General features: G+C 27.6%; 1 protein-coding gene across 1 annotated transcript in view; it reads right to left on the bottom strand.

The window, feature by feature from the left end:
* Nucleotides 1-15,446, bottom strand: part of LOC129961907 (beta-alanine transporter-like) — a 36,623-nt gene extending 21,177 nt beyond the window's left edge. The window contains exons 1-2 of the mRNA XM_056075535.1: nucleotides 14,815-15,446; nucleotides 12,305-12,408 (exon numbers count right to left, since the gene is read on the bottom strand). Of these exons, the coding sequence (XP_055931510.1) occupies nucleotides 12,305-12,408; nucleotides 14,815-15,225 (515 nt within the window). The 5' untranslated portion in view covers nucleotides 15,226-15,446. The remainder of the gene's footprint in view (nucleotides 1-12,304; nucleotides 12,409-14,814) is intronic.
* Between the last annotated feature and the right edge of the window lie 201 nt (nucleotides 15,447-15,647).

Genomic DNA, 15,647 nt, shown 5'->3' with positions numbered 1-15,647 from the left:
AACTCAACATTTTCATAATCTTAGGCCAATTAATCTTGAGAAACCTGCGCGATGAATGACGTATTTTCTTTGAAACGATCGATGAAAAATCCAAAATTATCCTTTTTTTATTGAATAGTGATATTCAAATTTTTATAAATCAGTCAGTTTAAGTGATTGACTTAGTTGATTGGAAATTAACTCTTTTTATTTAAAATATTAGTGTTTCAAGAACATTTTGTTATTCGTGATTTCCACAGCAGAAGCTTTATGTAAAATCAAAAATTCGTTATTTATTAGAGTATTTATTGAATCAAGTTACATAAAATATAATCATTTTCCATTTAGACCATTTTAGCAGATCTGTGTCTTACTAAAGGTTTACAAATTAGCTGTGTGACTCTGATTTGAATGGATATCCTGTTCATATTAAACAAAACTTGCCTTAAAATAAAACTGATTTATTGGATTAATAATATAGAGAGTGTAAAAGATCATAAAATAATTTTACTTGAATTTATTTTTAAAAAAAAAATAATATTTCATATTTGTTTTATTTCCTACAGACACGTGCTGAAAATTATATTTTTGCAGATTTCATTTCCAAAAAGATTTAATTTATTTTTAGTTGGAGCTTTAATCAATGTGATGGCAACACTTTGAAAAAAGCTAATTTTTTCCCATGAATGCGAAACGTGTTCGTGCAGCTTAAATTTTATTTTTATTTTGTACGGAAAAAATTGTTGAAAAATATAGTTAATTATTTATTTAAAAATTAATTAAAAATAGAAATTTAATTTGAAGGTTAAAACATTGGTATCATTTAAAAGATAAATTTTTGATCTTTAACTTGATGTAAAAATCTTTTTTGTGCGGTAATATTTTCGGAAGTTATAGCAGAAACACGCTAAAATTTCACTTATTTTTTAAATAAATAAAATTTTAATTAAAAATTCGAAAAAATAACCCCGAGGTGCACATTCCCGGCCTCCAAGGTATACACGTGCCAAATTTCGTAGCTGTTGGTCGAACGGTCTGGCCTGTAGAGTGCCAACATACACACACACATTGAGCTTTATTATAAGTATATATATATATATATATATATATATATACGAACTTAAAAATTCAAAGTGTCTTCCCTATCTTCGGCACCGGTTCTGCTTAAAAAATTTATGTTTACACACACACACAATTGTTGGAAAGGGCATTTTTATATTTATTATATAACTAATCGCTTTGGCCTTTAATTGATTCGTCTAGAATACTGGCTGTATCTACTTTCGGTTAATTAGTTATATCTAATTGTGCATTTCATCTATCTTCTAAATTTCTTGGTATTCAGATATTAAATAGATATTTTTTGCCTTAGCTTTCAACAATGAAAAGAAAATTAGGCGTTAAAAAGTTTATTGAAACCGGTTTGAAATTATGGGAAACAATATAATCTATTGTTGTAAAATTGGCAAAACACATTTTTAAAAAAATTGCTGAAATTCAATAAAATTTGAACGACTATTAAATTGATATCATTAAAAAACATTTTTTTTTAATTTTATAGATTAATTAAAAGAAAAAAAATTATTTTTGTCCTGTAATATTTTCGGAAGTTATCGTGGCAAACGCTAAAATTAAGTTTAATTTTTAATTTTAAAAAATTATCCAAGAACACATTTCTACCTTCCAAATTAAATTTTGCCAAGTTTGGTAGCTCTAAGTCAAACGGTCAGTCCTATAGAATGCCACCACATATTTTTTTATCTTTATTATTGGTAGAGATACAATATAATTTTTAATTAATCTATAATTTTTAATTTACTCCGAGGAGATAATTTTATTCAGTTCTTCAAATATGACGATACCTCTAATATTGTAACATTTATGAATGAAAATTAATTACAAATTAATTATGCAAATTATTTTACGAACGCAACTGATGTTAATTTAATTTTGTGATTACGTTTAGAAGCAAATAATTTCTTCATCAATAAATAAACTATAACTTTTTTAGTTTCTTAAAAATAATTTTGAAAAACAAATAGCTTATTTCATGTCATTTTTTTAAAGCTATTTACCAATAATAATAGTAAAATTTAATTTGAAACTATCTTAATGTCGAACGAAAATGTATGCACAACTTTAATCAATAAAATTGAAAAGAAATTATTTACTTTCTTTTTTATGAAGCCTAGCTCGCAACGTTTCAAATCCGAATGGATTTCAACTGTCTTTCATTTTCAATAATCCAACCAGCATTAGGTCCTTCGAAAAGTTCTTTACTCTTTGTTTTGAGTTCACTTTATATTATTGTTGACAAAACAGATCAGCGAAGTTTTTCTGCGAGTAAGCATATCACCACTGCAACGAAGTCTGGTAAAAAAGACCATCCATTTTCTTGTCTTAGTGGTGTTTATGAACCTTCCTTCCCTCCGAGGTCAAGATTATTTCTAACCAAGACAAGGAAGAACTAAAAATAGATTTTTTTACACTCTCCTCGCGTCCCATGCAAATGTTTCAATCTACAGTTTAGCAATGAACCGCTTTAACCGGGTTGTTGTTTACCGACTCTACAATTAGTAACGTCAGCCAGAAACGGTAAACATATTTTTTTCAACAAGAGAGTTAAATGAAGATACGTCTAGAATAATGTAGAAAACTTTTAGCAACAATAGCTAGTAAGCTATTTTTGTTCATAGTAAGTTATTAAAACCTTTGTGAAAAATCTTTTCGAAATTTTATCTTATACTTGTGGTGGTAGCTTCATAAGCCAGTTAACAGGATGCGGACTAGGGTGATCACTTTTGTCTAGTGGTTAAACCCCCGAGGGGGCACCTCGAAATGAGGATGAGATGCTTCCGGCATGGTGGTTGGATCTCGCCACCCTGGAGGGTACACTAATAGGTGAGGGATCTGACTCCTCCCATCGATGACAGGACGTACTTCCTTCGGGGAGGGTTGTACCGTGGCCGGTGACGGCCCTTAGGACTCAACCACAGTTTCCGCTAATGTTGCTGTTGCAGCGGTCCCGTCATTCAGTTTTCATGGTTTAAATCCGTGTGCCTTCGTGGCGGGTCGGAGAGTTAAATGGCCGACTTGTCTAGTGATTATGTTACGCTGCTGCGAACCCTAACGTCGCGAGTTCTATCCTCGGGAATAATGCAATCTCCACATACTCTCTTATAAAGATATTATAATCCCTTCCCCTATAAAATTATGTACTTTGAACCGTGAATGCCTATAATGCCCAGATTTTTATTTTCGCTGTGATAGTTTCATGTTTCATCATATAGTAAAGAAAACAGTTTGCCATTGACGAACAATAGTTACAAAAGATCAAACTTTGATTTGAATCAATCGTTTTTACTGAATCTAGTATGTTATCTTTGGCGCTTAATTGATGACATGGGATTCACACATTCACTGTTACGGCTCAAGTCAAATATTCGGACCACCTATTTAATTAGATGATCCGTTGTTGATCCTTAATTATAGCAGAAAAGGGATCTAATCTAATTATAAATAATTTCGGTTACAATTAGAAAGTAGGTGTGATCCACGGGTAATGCTCATGGCAGTGAATATGTTAAGGCAATAGTATCAGAAAATGGAATATCTATTTGGAGTGCCTTTTCTCTGACAGATTGAAACCAAAATTTGGTATATAACTACAATTGTAGTCACAAGAACTCATACCAAATTTCATTTATCTAAGTCACTGGAGCTTTTGAGTGATAGCGTTTACATGCACGAGAAAGTACAAACAGACAGATGGTCAAATCTTTAATGGATTTGGTTCCAAATTTGATTGTTATCTACACTTTAAGTTTTGTACACAGAGTCAACATCTAATCTATCTAGCTTCCTTTGTTTTGTAATTATCATATTAACTTATGAACAGTCGAACAGACTTCCTTTGAATGTATTTCAATTACAATTCTATAGAAATATACAAATTTGGTGTACAATTCATATATAAAACTGAATCCATCTGCTTAAGCCTAATCATCTATTCGCAAACAAGCAGAATTCCAAAAATGTAATCAAAATCTCGAAGTCGAATTTTCTGATGATATAATACTTTCTATACTTCGTATATGATAAAGTAAAAAATTAATGAATGACCAAAGTTATATTTATTGAAATGGAAAATGCCGTCTCAAATTGATTTTAAATAAAGAATGCTTTATAGATGGATTATCTCCATGTTTTATAGTAGATCGGGAATGTTGCGTAGGAAGGCAGTTGGAACCATTAGCAGTTAATGTTGTTAAAATATCGAAATCGAATTTAAACATTGAAATATTGAAAATAAAATCTGATATTTTTTTAACTTAACCCATTAATCCACTAACAAAAAATTTAATTTAAAACATGAAGCTAAATAAATTTAATTTATGTTAAAAAACTACAAGATTAACCCTTTCTAAGACCGTGGGAAGTATGCTTCCCACCAAATTTATCAATCTTTGTATGAAATTATGTAGGTTGGCATAAGTTCTGACACATTTTTTTAGAAAGACAGAAACTTAAATGCTTCAGTTCTTTATCTTACACAAAATGATGTGTCTTGATTTGTTACTTAATTATTAATTAAACAAATTAATTTATTAATCAAATTAAATTTATCTAATAAGCTAAATGAATCCCTTTTCTTATTCTAATTTCAAGCTTAAAAATATTTTAACATAATATGACTAGAAAAAAATGGCCCTTTAAAGGGTTAAGATACTTATAAAAAATTACATTCTTAAAAAAAAAGTTTTTTGTTAAAGAAGAAGAATCGGAGAAAAAAATCACTTTTTATATAGATGCATATTAAAAGATTTTTATATGATTGAAATTGAAAAAATAATAAAAATATCTTAATTCTTTGTGTTAACTTCAGAATCAACGAAAAAAAAAAATTTCAAAATGAAGTCACTTTGACTTCAAAATCTGATTAATGGATGATAAACGCTTACAATTGTTTAAATATTTGCAGATATAAATACACTTGCTAGACAAAGCAAAAAGAAAACAACGGAATGCGGTCAGTTTATACATGGAAGTGAAATGTAATTGTCTTATAAATAGTACGCTGGGCTTTAACCGGCTCATCAAATGAACCTTTCCGTAAAATTCGTAAATGTTTTTTGTAAAATTAGTTTGAATCATGTAAATAAATAACTATAAATGCATTTGATTAATATAACTGAGAATATTAGTTACATAAAGCTTAACCTATAAATTATTTAGAATACCTCGTTTTTTCTTTCAAAAATATATTCGTCTTTCTTGGAAAATTTCTGATTTATCACTGCTTTGTAAAACAATAAAGTCTGCCTTTAGTCATACTTTTTTTTTTTTTTTGCCTTAAGATTAAAAGTTGTTTTTCATTATTCCTGCTTTAAGAAAAATAGAAGAGATCAAAATTCTGTTTAATCTACAATCAAAACTCTAATTTTATAATTTCAATAGTATGATATATAATAAAAGGAATAAATATAAATAAATAAGTCTTTCTGATTCATCACTAAAACTTTTAAATTCTATTCCGTCAAGAATTTCAAATTCAATTGAGATCTGTTTATTAAAAAAAAAAAAAAAAAAAAAACAGGTAAACGCTTTATGAGGAAGTAATAAAAAATGGTCCAATACTTTGTATTTTATATCATATTCCTACTAAAAACGAGAAACAAGGAGGGGGAGGATTTAAGATTCTATTAAAAAGAACTATTTACAAGATTAAAAAAAAAGAAACAAAATATTTTCTAGTATCTTGACGCAGTTTTTAGATAAATGTTGTTTCGAAAATATGTTAATGTTTAAGAACTTTTCAATGTTAACGAAAATGGATTTTCCAATGAAATACTTTAATATTTACATATTTTTTATTAAGAATATTTACATTAAATGTTAAATTTTCTAGTTTTGATGCTAATGATATAAGTTCTCCTCAACTTTGAATAATATCCAAAATTATTCAGAATCTCAAATACTAAATTATACGTTCTTCAGTTTTACGAATGATAAACGAAGAAGCTTTTTAGTCACAAGTGAAAATTACTTTATACAATTTGTATTACATTGACGGGCATATGTTACTATTTAAAATGCCAACAAACTTAACATGAAAATTAAGAATCTATTTACAAATTATAATGAATTATCTATCTACAAATTATATTTGAAATTACAATAAAAGGATTTAAGAATGGTATATATATCCTTTTTAAATAAGGTGATACAAAGAGTACAATAATACTGCGATATTTTACATTAAAAAGATTAAAGCTAAAGATAAAATATAAAGGTTTAATTTCAAAAACCGAATTGTTTATTGGTGAATTGATTCTGTACTGTTTTGGTTGTAAGGAAAGGAACCTATTATATCAGGCGAATAGGAAGAGGACAGACGAGAGTGATTCACGGGCGCTGTCGGTCACGTGACGAAAAGAAAAAGAATCGCCATGACCTTGAAAGTAGATGAGGGTGAAAAAAGCTTGAAACTTTGCCCGCATTTTTTGGAAAAACAAATGCATGGTAACAAGGATTTGAATAAAAAGAATTGTAACATAAAATTTTAAAAATACTATTGGAAAGTCAAATAACAATTATTTATTAGAAGAACGAAATATCTTTTCTTTTAATCAAAAATTTAAGGAAAATAATTTATTGAATAATTTTTTTTAAATTCAGGAAAAAAAAAAAAGAAATTTAATAATTCTCCATAAATAAAATCTTTATTTGATTTTTAAAGCGAAGTCAGGTAAGAAAAGATTAGATAATTTTTAAATATTGTATTAATTTATGATGGCAGATCCAGAGAAAGATTATTGAGATGACATATAGATATGCAATTTTTTTCCTGCTCTGAAATAAATTTCAAAATGCTTATGACTTCGAATACAATGAAAGAAAGATAATATTTACAGTTTCTCTCTCTTTTTATCAAACAAGATGAGTTCAGATTTTTTCATCAACAACTTCAGTACAACTGAAATCAAAATTTTGTTAACATGAAAAGCATCTGCTTATCCAAAGCAACTTGCACAGTCAGGCCTCAGTTATTCCTCAAATTTTCTGTTACATGCACATAAATGTTAATTAAAAATAGCCGCGATATATTTTTTAGAAAAAGTAAAGTTCCTCCAAGATTAGAAAATTAATAAATAAATAAATAAATAAAATAAAATAGACACAATGAAATCTAAAAAGAACTTATTCCAGGAATATTTTTTAAACAGCTTTAAGTTTTCATTTTAAGCTATGCCATGTAAAAATTCTAAAATTAATCTAAAATTTTAAAAATGCTGTTTTAAAAATAATCTGATAATATGAAATAATACAAAAATGCCTGTTAAGAAATATTTTATATAAGAAATATTTATTACAAATCTAAAATATTAACATGATTAAAAACATAATATAGACATTCTAATGTCATTCTTTGGATAGTTAGTAGTTACAACGATTTCAAAATTTAAAAAAAAAATTGTAAACATTTTTCTTAGTTACTTTTATAACAACTGAATCAAAACATTTTTCATCTTTTTCCATTAATAACTTAATCAATTTTGTACAATTTATTCAAGTTCTCTTCTTCCAGGATTTTTGTTCATTATCTTCTTTTTACAATTGACATTAGAAACCCATTTCTATGAATGATGTTCATTTCATTTACTTGGGATTAAAGTAAAAGGAAATCGGATTCCTTCTTTCGAAAAAGTTTCAAATTCAAATGCAACGAGTTTGCAATTGAATTTTAATGCCATCTCGCCTATTATACAACAGTATGACAGCTGAATTTAAATTAACGTTTATGATCATATTTTATAGAGATTTGTAATTTGTCTTTAAAAAGTTAGTTTCCTAAGTAACAAGAATATATATATTTTTTTAGTTTAAAGCTTCTTTCAGATATGAATGGAATGCGAAACACATACAAGCTGAAATTACCGAATGCTGTTAAAAACACGTTTCATGCTTTAACACTTCTTTACATCAGAAATCTAAATATAACAAGCTTGGAGGAAAATCTAAGTGTCATGTTTTCAGTTTTGTGTTTTGGAAATATTGCAATTTCTCATTTATTTGTGGATTGAGATAGCGCGGCAGCTGAAGATAAGCAAATTTAATGGCTAATACGGAATATGATCAACAAATGACATAAATCAATACAAAATGGTTTATTTATTATTTTTTACAGTAAGGGGCTAACACATATAATTATGACAATAAACAGCAAATGCCTATATAGTAAATTTGTTCGTTTACTTTTTTAATAAAAAGAAAATCGATTTGTTTCTGCTCTTTTGCTTAATAACATTTTAAGATTGACATCCGGGAATTGAGTTTCCTGTATAAAAATCCCATGTTAAATTTCAAGATCTTCTTCATACGAATAACTAATTCCAAACTTATTGATCCGTTAGAAATGGTAGCCAATAACTGATCTCCTACCAGTTATTTTGCACAATTTTTTGAAGATAAGATGGTTTTTTTTAATAATAAAATGATATATTCTCAGATTTTATTTCAATGGAAATTCCCTTCAATTCGGAATTATGATTTAAAAAATAAAGTGAAAGAAGCGGAATTAAAAATAAATTGAGAAGGAATATTTTATAAATATCTGAGAAAGTAGAAATTTTTTAACCTCAACCTTGAATAATAAATGATTCAAATTTAGTTAAAAATCCATATTTTATTTGGAGTAACCATTACATTTAATCAGATTTATTTAAAAAATTAAAGTAATTCAAAATTTGATCTCTCAGAATATAACAATATTTAACCCAATTAAATGAAAATTTTGTGAATTGTTAGTCAACGGGAAATTTTAAATAAAATCAAAAATACTTCTTAAATCTGTCTTGTTTTAATCATATACAAAAATAGCCTAGAAACGAAAGGACTGTGGTATAGAATATTTCATTTCTCTTGTCATCATTTTAAACATACTGATGTGATAAATGTACGTATTCGAAGGCTATCTACAATAACTCTTTTGTGTTTCTATTGCAACTTCTCTAGCGTGAAAACAAATGGAGAAAATTAAATTATTTCCAGAAATTCGAAAAGGATATCTTTGTTTTTCCTCTGTCGTTCCGAATTCATTCAGATGTAACAAAACGCAGAAAAATCCTCAATTCCTCATTCTACTTTAAAAATGGTGTTCTTCAAACCAGGTCATAAAATTCTCAACAACAAAACTTAAAATATTCCAGCAGATATTCATGTATTCCAATATGTAACCATGCAAATATACTTGTAAATTTCTGTCTAAAATTCATTAATTCATATAGATTAGTTATTTTTTCAAAATATAATTTCTTAATCATTTTTATTATGTTCGGAAGATAAAACAATTATTTTGCAATTGAAATAAAACCTGTTTTTTTTATTGTTTTATTTCATTCCGGATAAATTCTCATACTATTATTAATAGCACATTCATCAAACACATTCACATCATTCACACATAGATAGTGAACACACTATCACTATCAATTCACACATATTTCATCAAATTACAATATATTTATTTAAAACTTGTTTCATGATTTGATGAGAAACAATGACCATGGCAGAAAAATTCGTATATATATTTGGTTCTTCATGCGATGTATACAGATAAAGGGGTTTATTTTTCAATTTTAGACGAATTCTATTTCAAAATACTGAAAATTCCTAATTTTAATTGAAAATATCTCCGTTAATTTTACAGATAACTTTATGAAACTTTTTCCTGTGTTTTTATTATGGTATAGCGTACATTTTTCTAATTGGACTTTCTTGCCGATTTCATTATTTTTTGCAACTGTCTTATTTCGCCAAGAGGGTCGCTGCAATCTATCTTAATAAATTCAGCACACTCACTTTTTGATAGGTGCACGTTACTTAACCCAGGCTACACGAGACTCCATTTTGAATGGACCTAAAAGGACTTTACAGATCACCCTGTATGTTACCCTGTATGTTTTATATATATCATATATAAAGTTAATAGCACTGGGAAGTATATTTAATTTTATAATTTTTTTTAAACTTTATTGTATACAAAAAAAAAGTATTCTAATCATCAAAAAAATTCGAAACACGAGGATTTAACGAATCGCCATGTTTCAGAAAAAAATATTTTTGACATTATTTCTGTCAGTATGAACTCGATAACACTTTGTGTAAGACGGATGAAATGTGGTATATGTACTTAACATCGAATTTGTAGAATTCTGTCAAATTTTGAACAATATCCTTTCGTGGAAATGTAAAGAGCCAGATTTGGTATACAAAATATAGATTCGCATCCATTTGGAATCAAATCCGTCAAGAAATTGACCACCTGTTAGTTTGTACTTTCGCATGCATGCAAAAACAATTACACAAAAATGCAATGACTTATATAAATGAAATTTAGCACGTGATCTTGTGACTATATTTGCAGCTGAATACCAAATTTTGAATTGAATCAGAGAAAAGGCATCGAAAATAATATTCGATTTTCTAGCACTTATGTAGAGCACGTGAGCGATGCATCACCAAAGATCACTCTCTAAATTTAGTAAAAACACTAGATTCACGCCAAAGATCGATATTTGGAAAGAGTTTGCCAATGCCATGCAAAGTACTGGTTTTTTTTTTGCAATACTTCGAAGCACACAACTTTTATGTGAGGGACTCTGAAAATAAAAATCTGAGAACTCATGGCGTTCAGGGTTTAGCTGAAGGTTAACGGTTTTATGCGGCGAGAAGGGGAGGCATATTATTTTTATTAAAGATTATACGAAGTTTTGGAGAAAGCATTCAGATTTGTTTTTTATGCAATACTTTTTAATAGAAGATACAACAAAAGAATTAATTTTATTTCATAGGAAACTAAATTTAATAATTTTGTTCATAAATTATTTACTATATTAATTTCTAACTATTCAAGAAAAAGAAACCACCAGCATAGTTTATTTTTAAAATCTTATTTATCCATTGCTTTTAATCATTGTGATATTTTTTAGGCATTTCCATAGGCAACCAAGTTAAAATAATCGAGCGAACTGATTGGCATAATATTGGCCTCGTTTGTCATTTTACAAGCGCTTTTTTAAACGAGTTAACTCATTTTTAAATTGCATATTTTGTGTTCACAAAAAATATCACTTCTTAGTTTGTCAAAGAAAAAAGTATGACAGCAAATGTACATATATACTCCTACTAATTGGAAATATTATTGTAGAATTCTAACCCCCGGGAAGGCACCTCGAAAAGAGGATGAGATGCTTCCGGTATGGTGGTTGGATCTCGCCATCCTGGAGGGTACACAAAAAGGTGGGGGATATGACTCCTGCCATCGATGACGGGACGTATTTCCTTCGGGAAGGTATTTACCGTGGCCGGTGAGGGCCCTTAGGACTCAACCACAGTTCCCGCCAGTGTTGCTGTTGCGGCTGTGCGGTCATTAAGTAATATTTATCCGTTTGCCTTCGGGCGGGTCGGAGAGTCAGTGATATGACTTATTGTAGAATTCTTAAATCACCATTGTAACTACGATGGTTAATATTTACAACGGATAAAAAATTTAAAAATCAGGAAAAAGAAAAAGCGATGAAATTTTAATAGAAGTCAATCATATTTTTTTCATTCATTTCTTCCCAATTTTCTAAAGTTTCTATAAACCAGATTGATATCGATTGATATACCATTATAAACAATATAAATATATGAATTGATATAATTCTGAATTACAAAATACTGAAGCTAAATTGCTATGCCATTAATACAGCGATGAGAGGATAAAGCACATGTAGAAAGAATATCGGATTAGATCAAGGTATACTAGAAGAAAATACAATGCCAGAATTTTTTAAAAAGCATGCAAAAAAAGAATTATGTATAACTCATAAAGATTACTTTAAAGATATATATGAAACAGACGCAAATTACGTGCTCTAATTTTAGTATGCGTCTTGAGTCCCCAAAACATTTTAACTAATAGTAGTAAACATCAATTACTAGGTTCTCGGAATCTTTCCAACTCTTCTAAAAAAACAAGGCTCCCTTGTTATGCAACATTGTGTCACGAAATAGATAACATCTTGTCGCAAATGCAAATCTTTGAGCGACTTCCAGGTGTCTGAGAGTTACTAAAAATATCTTGTGTGAAGCGGGTAGCAACTTGTTGAACTTAATTTAAATAAAGACATCCCTTCAGTAAGAAAATAAATAACATGTATAAGAAGAATAAGAAAAAAAGATAGATTACCGTTAATAGACTCAAAGAATTTCAAGAGGGTGTCAAAGAAGGTTTGAAAATCAAGTAAATAATAAAATTAAAAAAAAAAAAAAAACTTACTTGTCTGCCATTGTGGAAAAGCAAAAAGTTCCAATAACACTTCCAGCGTTAGCTAAGGTTAGTACCAAACTTGGTAGGTAATTTCTGTCGCACACTAGGTCCCACTAAGAGAAAAATAAGAGTCAGGTTTTTATCATCCTTTGGCCATTCGATGTAATGAAACCGAAAATTTTAAATTTTTTGTAATTAGTTAGGAAATATTTTTAATAAATTAGACATGTTTTAAATTTCAACTTTCTCATAAAAAATCATAATTATTTACATTATAAAAAATTCTTTATTGAATTATATCAGATTATGTAATTAATATTTGAGCTGATTCAAGCTGAAGGAAATGATGCATAACTTGCATGGAATCTGCTTTAGAACATATTTCCGAAATAGAAACTTATAAAATCTAAATTTTACAGAAACATAAAAAAATATTTTTATAATTTTCTGTAATAATTTTTTTGTTCTATTTTCTTAAAAACTAGGTAAGTTACAATTATAAAGAATTTCATTTATATTCTTACAATTAATAGCATTTTTAAAGGACATTTAAGAAAAAAGAATCCCCCCCCCAAAAAAAATTATAATTATAATTTACTTTATCATTCACATTATATCAAAGCCTTTCAGACGCAAAGAACATCTTCATGACAGTAGCGTTTGAATATAATTTTGGCCCATTTGGTCTATTCGAGAAAGAATAAAATGATTTAATGCGTGGATTTGGTATAATAATCTGTAAATTTAGCACTTAATGAATCCTTTTCGTATTGTATTCAATATTTTGATTTTCCCGCCATGATTTCTGATGGAATTTGAAAAAAATAAATAAATGAGACTTACATTTAGGAAAACGATTCATTCTTTGGCAAGCGTTAAATGAATATTTATAATTCTACACTTAAAAATACTGAAAAGTAATTCTACAGCTGTCATAGCAGTTTGATACTTGATTAAATAAACACATTATTTTGTAGAAATAAACTTAGTTAATTCATTTAATTCATTAAAAGATATCTAGCAGAAAGATATCTATCAGTTTAATAAATGCATATTATGTAAAGTGTTTTTATTTTTAACAGCAATTTTTATATCATACTATTTTTTTCTATCATTTCATTAAATGCATTCTTTTGTTCTGGATATTCTAATGGATAGTTTTTTCCACTATTGTCAGTGTTTACAACAGTGATATTTTAATTCTAAAATCTTGCAAGATCTTTTGTTTTAAATTTCAGTTATTTGTTTCTATTAAAAAGTTTAATAAAAGTAACCTTTTGCTGATCATTTTATTTATACATTTGTATTCATTGCATTACATAACAATATGTTTTCAGAAAACGGTAACAAATTTTTTACAGAAGAATAAAAGATTTTTTTTTTAAAAATTTTGCTGGTGTTAATTTTTAGATAAAGTCTAAATGTTATTCTCTTATGTTAAAAATAAAGTGAATATTTTATTAAAAAAAATCAAGTTTATCTTAATATTTGGGAAGAGAATGTTGATGCCTTTTAAAGATATCCAATACAACAAAATTAAGTTCCGATTGCATTTCAAAGTAAAGTCCCCCTTTTCATTGTTTGAATGTTATATCATCCTAATCCAGCTATAAAGAAAATACGGATCCAGCCTTAAAAGGCTGTCCGGTCCTCCAACAAAATTTAAAATAGTAAAAAATTTTATGACTTATTTTAAATTCTATATATATAGCAAAAGATAATTTTTAAAAACGAAAGCACAGATTCATTCATTGGGTTGGTATTAAAGAATTCTGAATATTTTTTTTAGTTCTTATTGAATAGTATAATAAACTATATTTACCAGACAATTTTTTTTTATCCGTCCTTAAAAAGTTTGCACATTTTTAACCTATTGTATTGAATCCATAAAAATTATTTCATCCAATTCCTTACAATAACCATTTAAATGCAGATGATGCAATAATTTTATGAACTGGAATTTGAACAAACAACAAAGGCAGAAATCTTTATTAATGAAAATATTATTAAAAGAATTGAAACAGTACATTTTTCATATTTAAAAAGAAATGCTTCGAATATACTTATGAAATTGTGTACTTTGAAATTGATTTTAATTGATAGTGAAATTCTAGCATCGGCTAATAATAATTAATGAATTTGCTAAAATCAAAACAATTCTATATTTAATATTCTTTAAAGAGGAAAAATTATTTTGTATTAAATCAATTGTTTCTTGCTTTATTTAAAAAAATAAATTATAATAAATAAATATTAAAATATCAAATCAATGACAAGCAAATGTAGCAATTTATTACCTAAAATAATTAATAACCAATTAAAAAAATCAGAATTTAACAATCAATGACAAACTTATTTAAAAATTCAACTATAAATTTCGAAAAAAAAAACAACAAAAAAAAAAAAAACTCAGAACATTATTCAAGACCCGAACAAAAATCTTGTGATTGGTTAAAAAAATATTAATTACACAATCAAATTTAATGGAATTAAAAAAAAGAATAAAGTTTAGAACTTACCTTCGAAACTATGGTTTCTTCATACCAATCTTTCTGATACACCCATCGATAAGTACATTTACTTTCAGGTCTTTTAGGAATAATTTTTCCATTTATTTTGAACTCTGGAAATTTGCCATTAGATTTATATTCTGAGACCAGGGCTGTATAGTTCAGGGCATACATGGAGCATTTCGCAAAGGTTCCATCATTCAGTTTTGGAATTGCAATCCTCTTAATTTCATATTCAGATAAATTCAGGGAAGCAAGTTGAGGAACATAACACCAATGATCGGGAGTAGCCACCATAAAAATCACATTCAGAACGTAAAATGCCGAAGCGAATGTCGTTGGCACCATAAATTTTAATAGTAACGATTTCTGATATTTGCCAAACTCACCGGCTTCTTTCAGAATGCTTTCGAATTCCATTTTTTGATAATTTTAATTATATTTAGAAGAAAAAAAAAGAAAATTTGTTTTGGTGTTAAAAATCAAAACAATTCACTTAAAATCAAATTTCGGGCAAAAATATATAGAAAGAAATTCACAATTTGGAAAAAAGATGGAAAGAAAGACGAATTTATTTAGTCTTGCAAACATAAATCAATCAATCAAAAATCAAAATAATTCACTTGTAATCGAACTTCGATGCAAAAATATGCAGAACAAAATTAACAATTTAGAAAAAAGGTGGAAAAAAAATAAAGCAAATTTATCTCGTCTTGAAAATATAAATAATAGAGAATGAAATAATCAAACACTAATATAGCTGATGTATTTCAATAGAAGTTTAATTTTATAAATTAAAATTATTAATAAAAAAGTATTAATTTATAAATTGTTAAAATTGT

Source organism: Argiope bruennichi, chromosome 2 (assembly GCF_947563725.1).
Source record: "Argiope bruennichi chromosome 2, qqArgBrue1.1, whole genome shotgun sequence".
Lineage (NCBI taxonomy): Eukaryota > Metazoa > Arthropoda > Arachnida > Araneae > Araneidae > Argiope > Argiope bruennichi.
The sequence above is the reverse complement of the archived record's forward strand: the minus strand, read 5'-3'. Positions and strand labels throughout refer to the sequence as shown.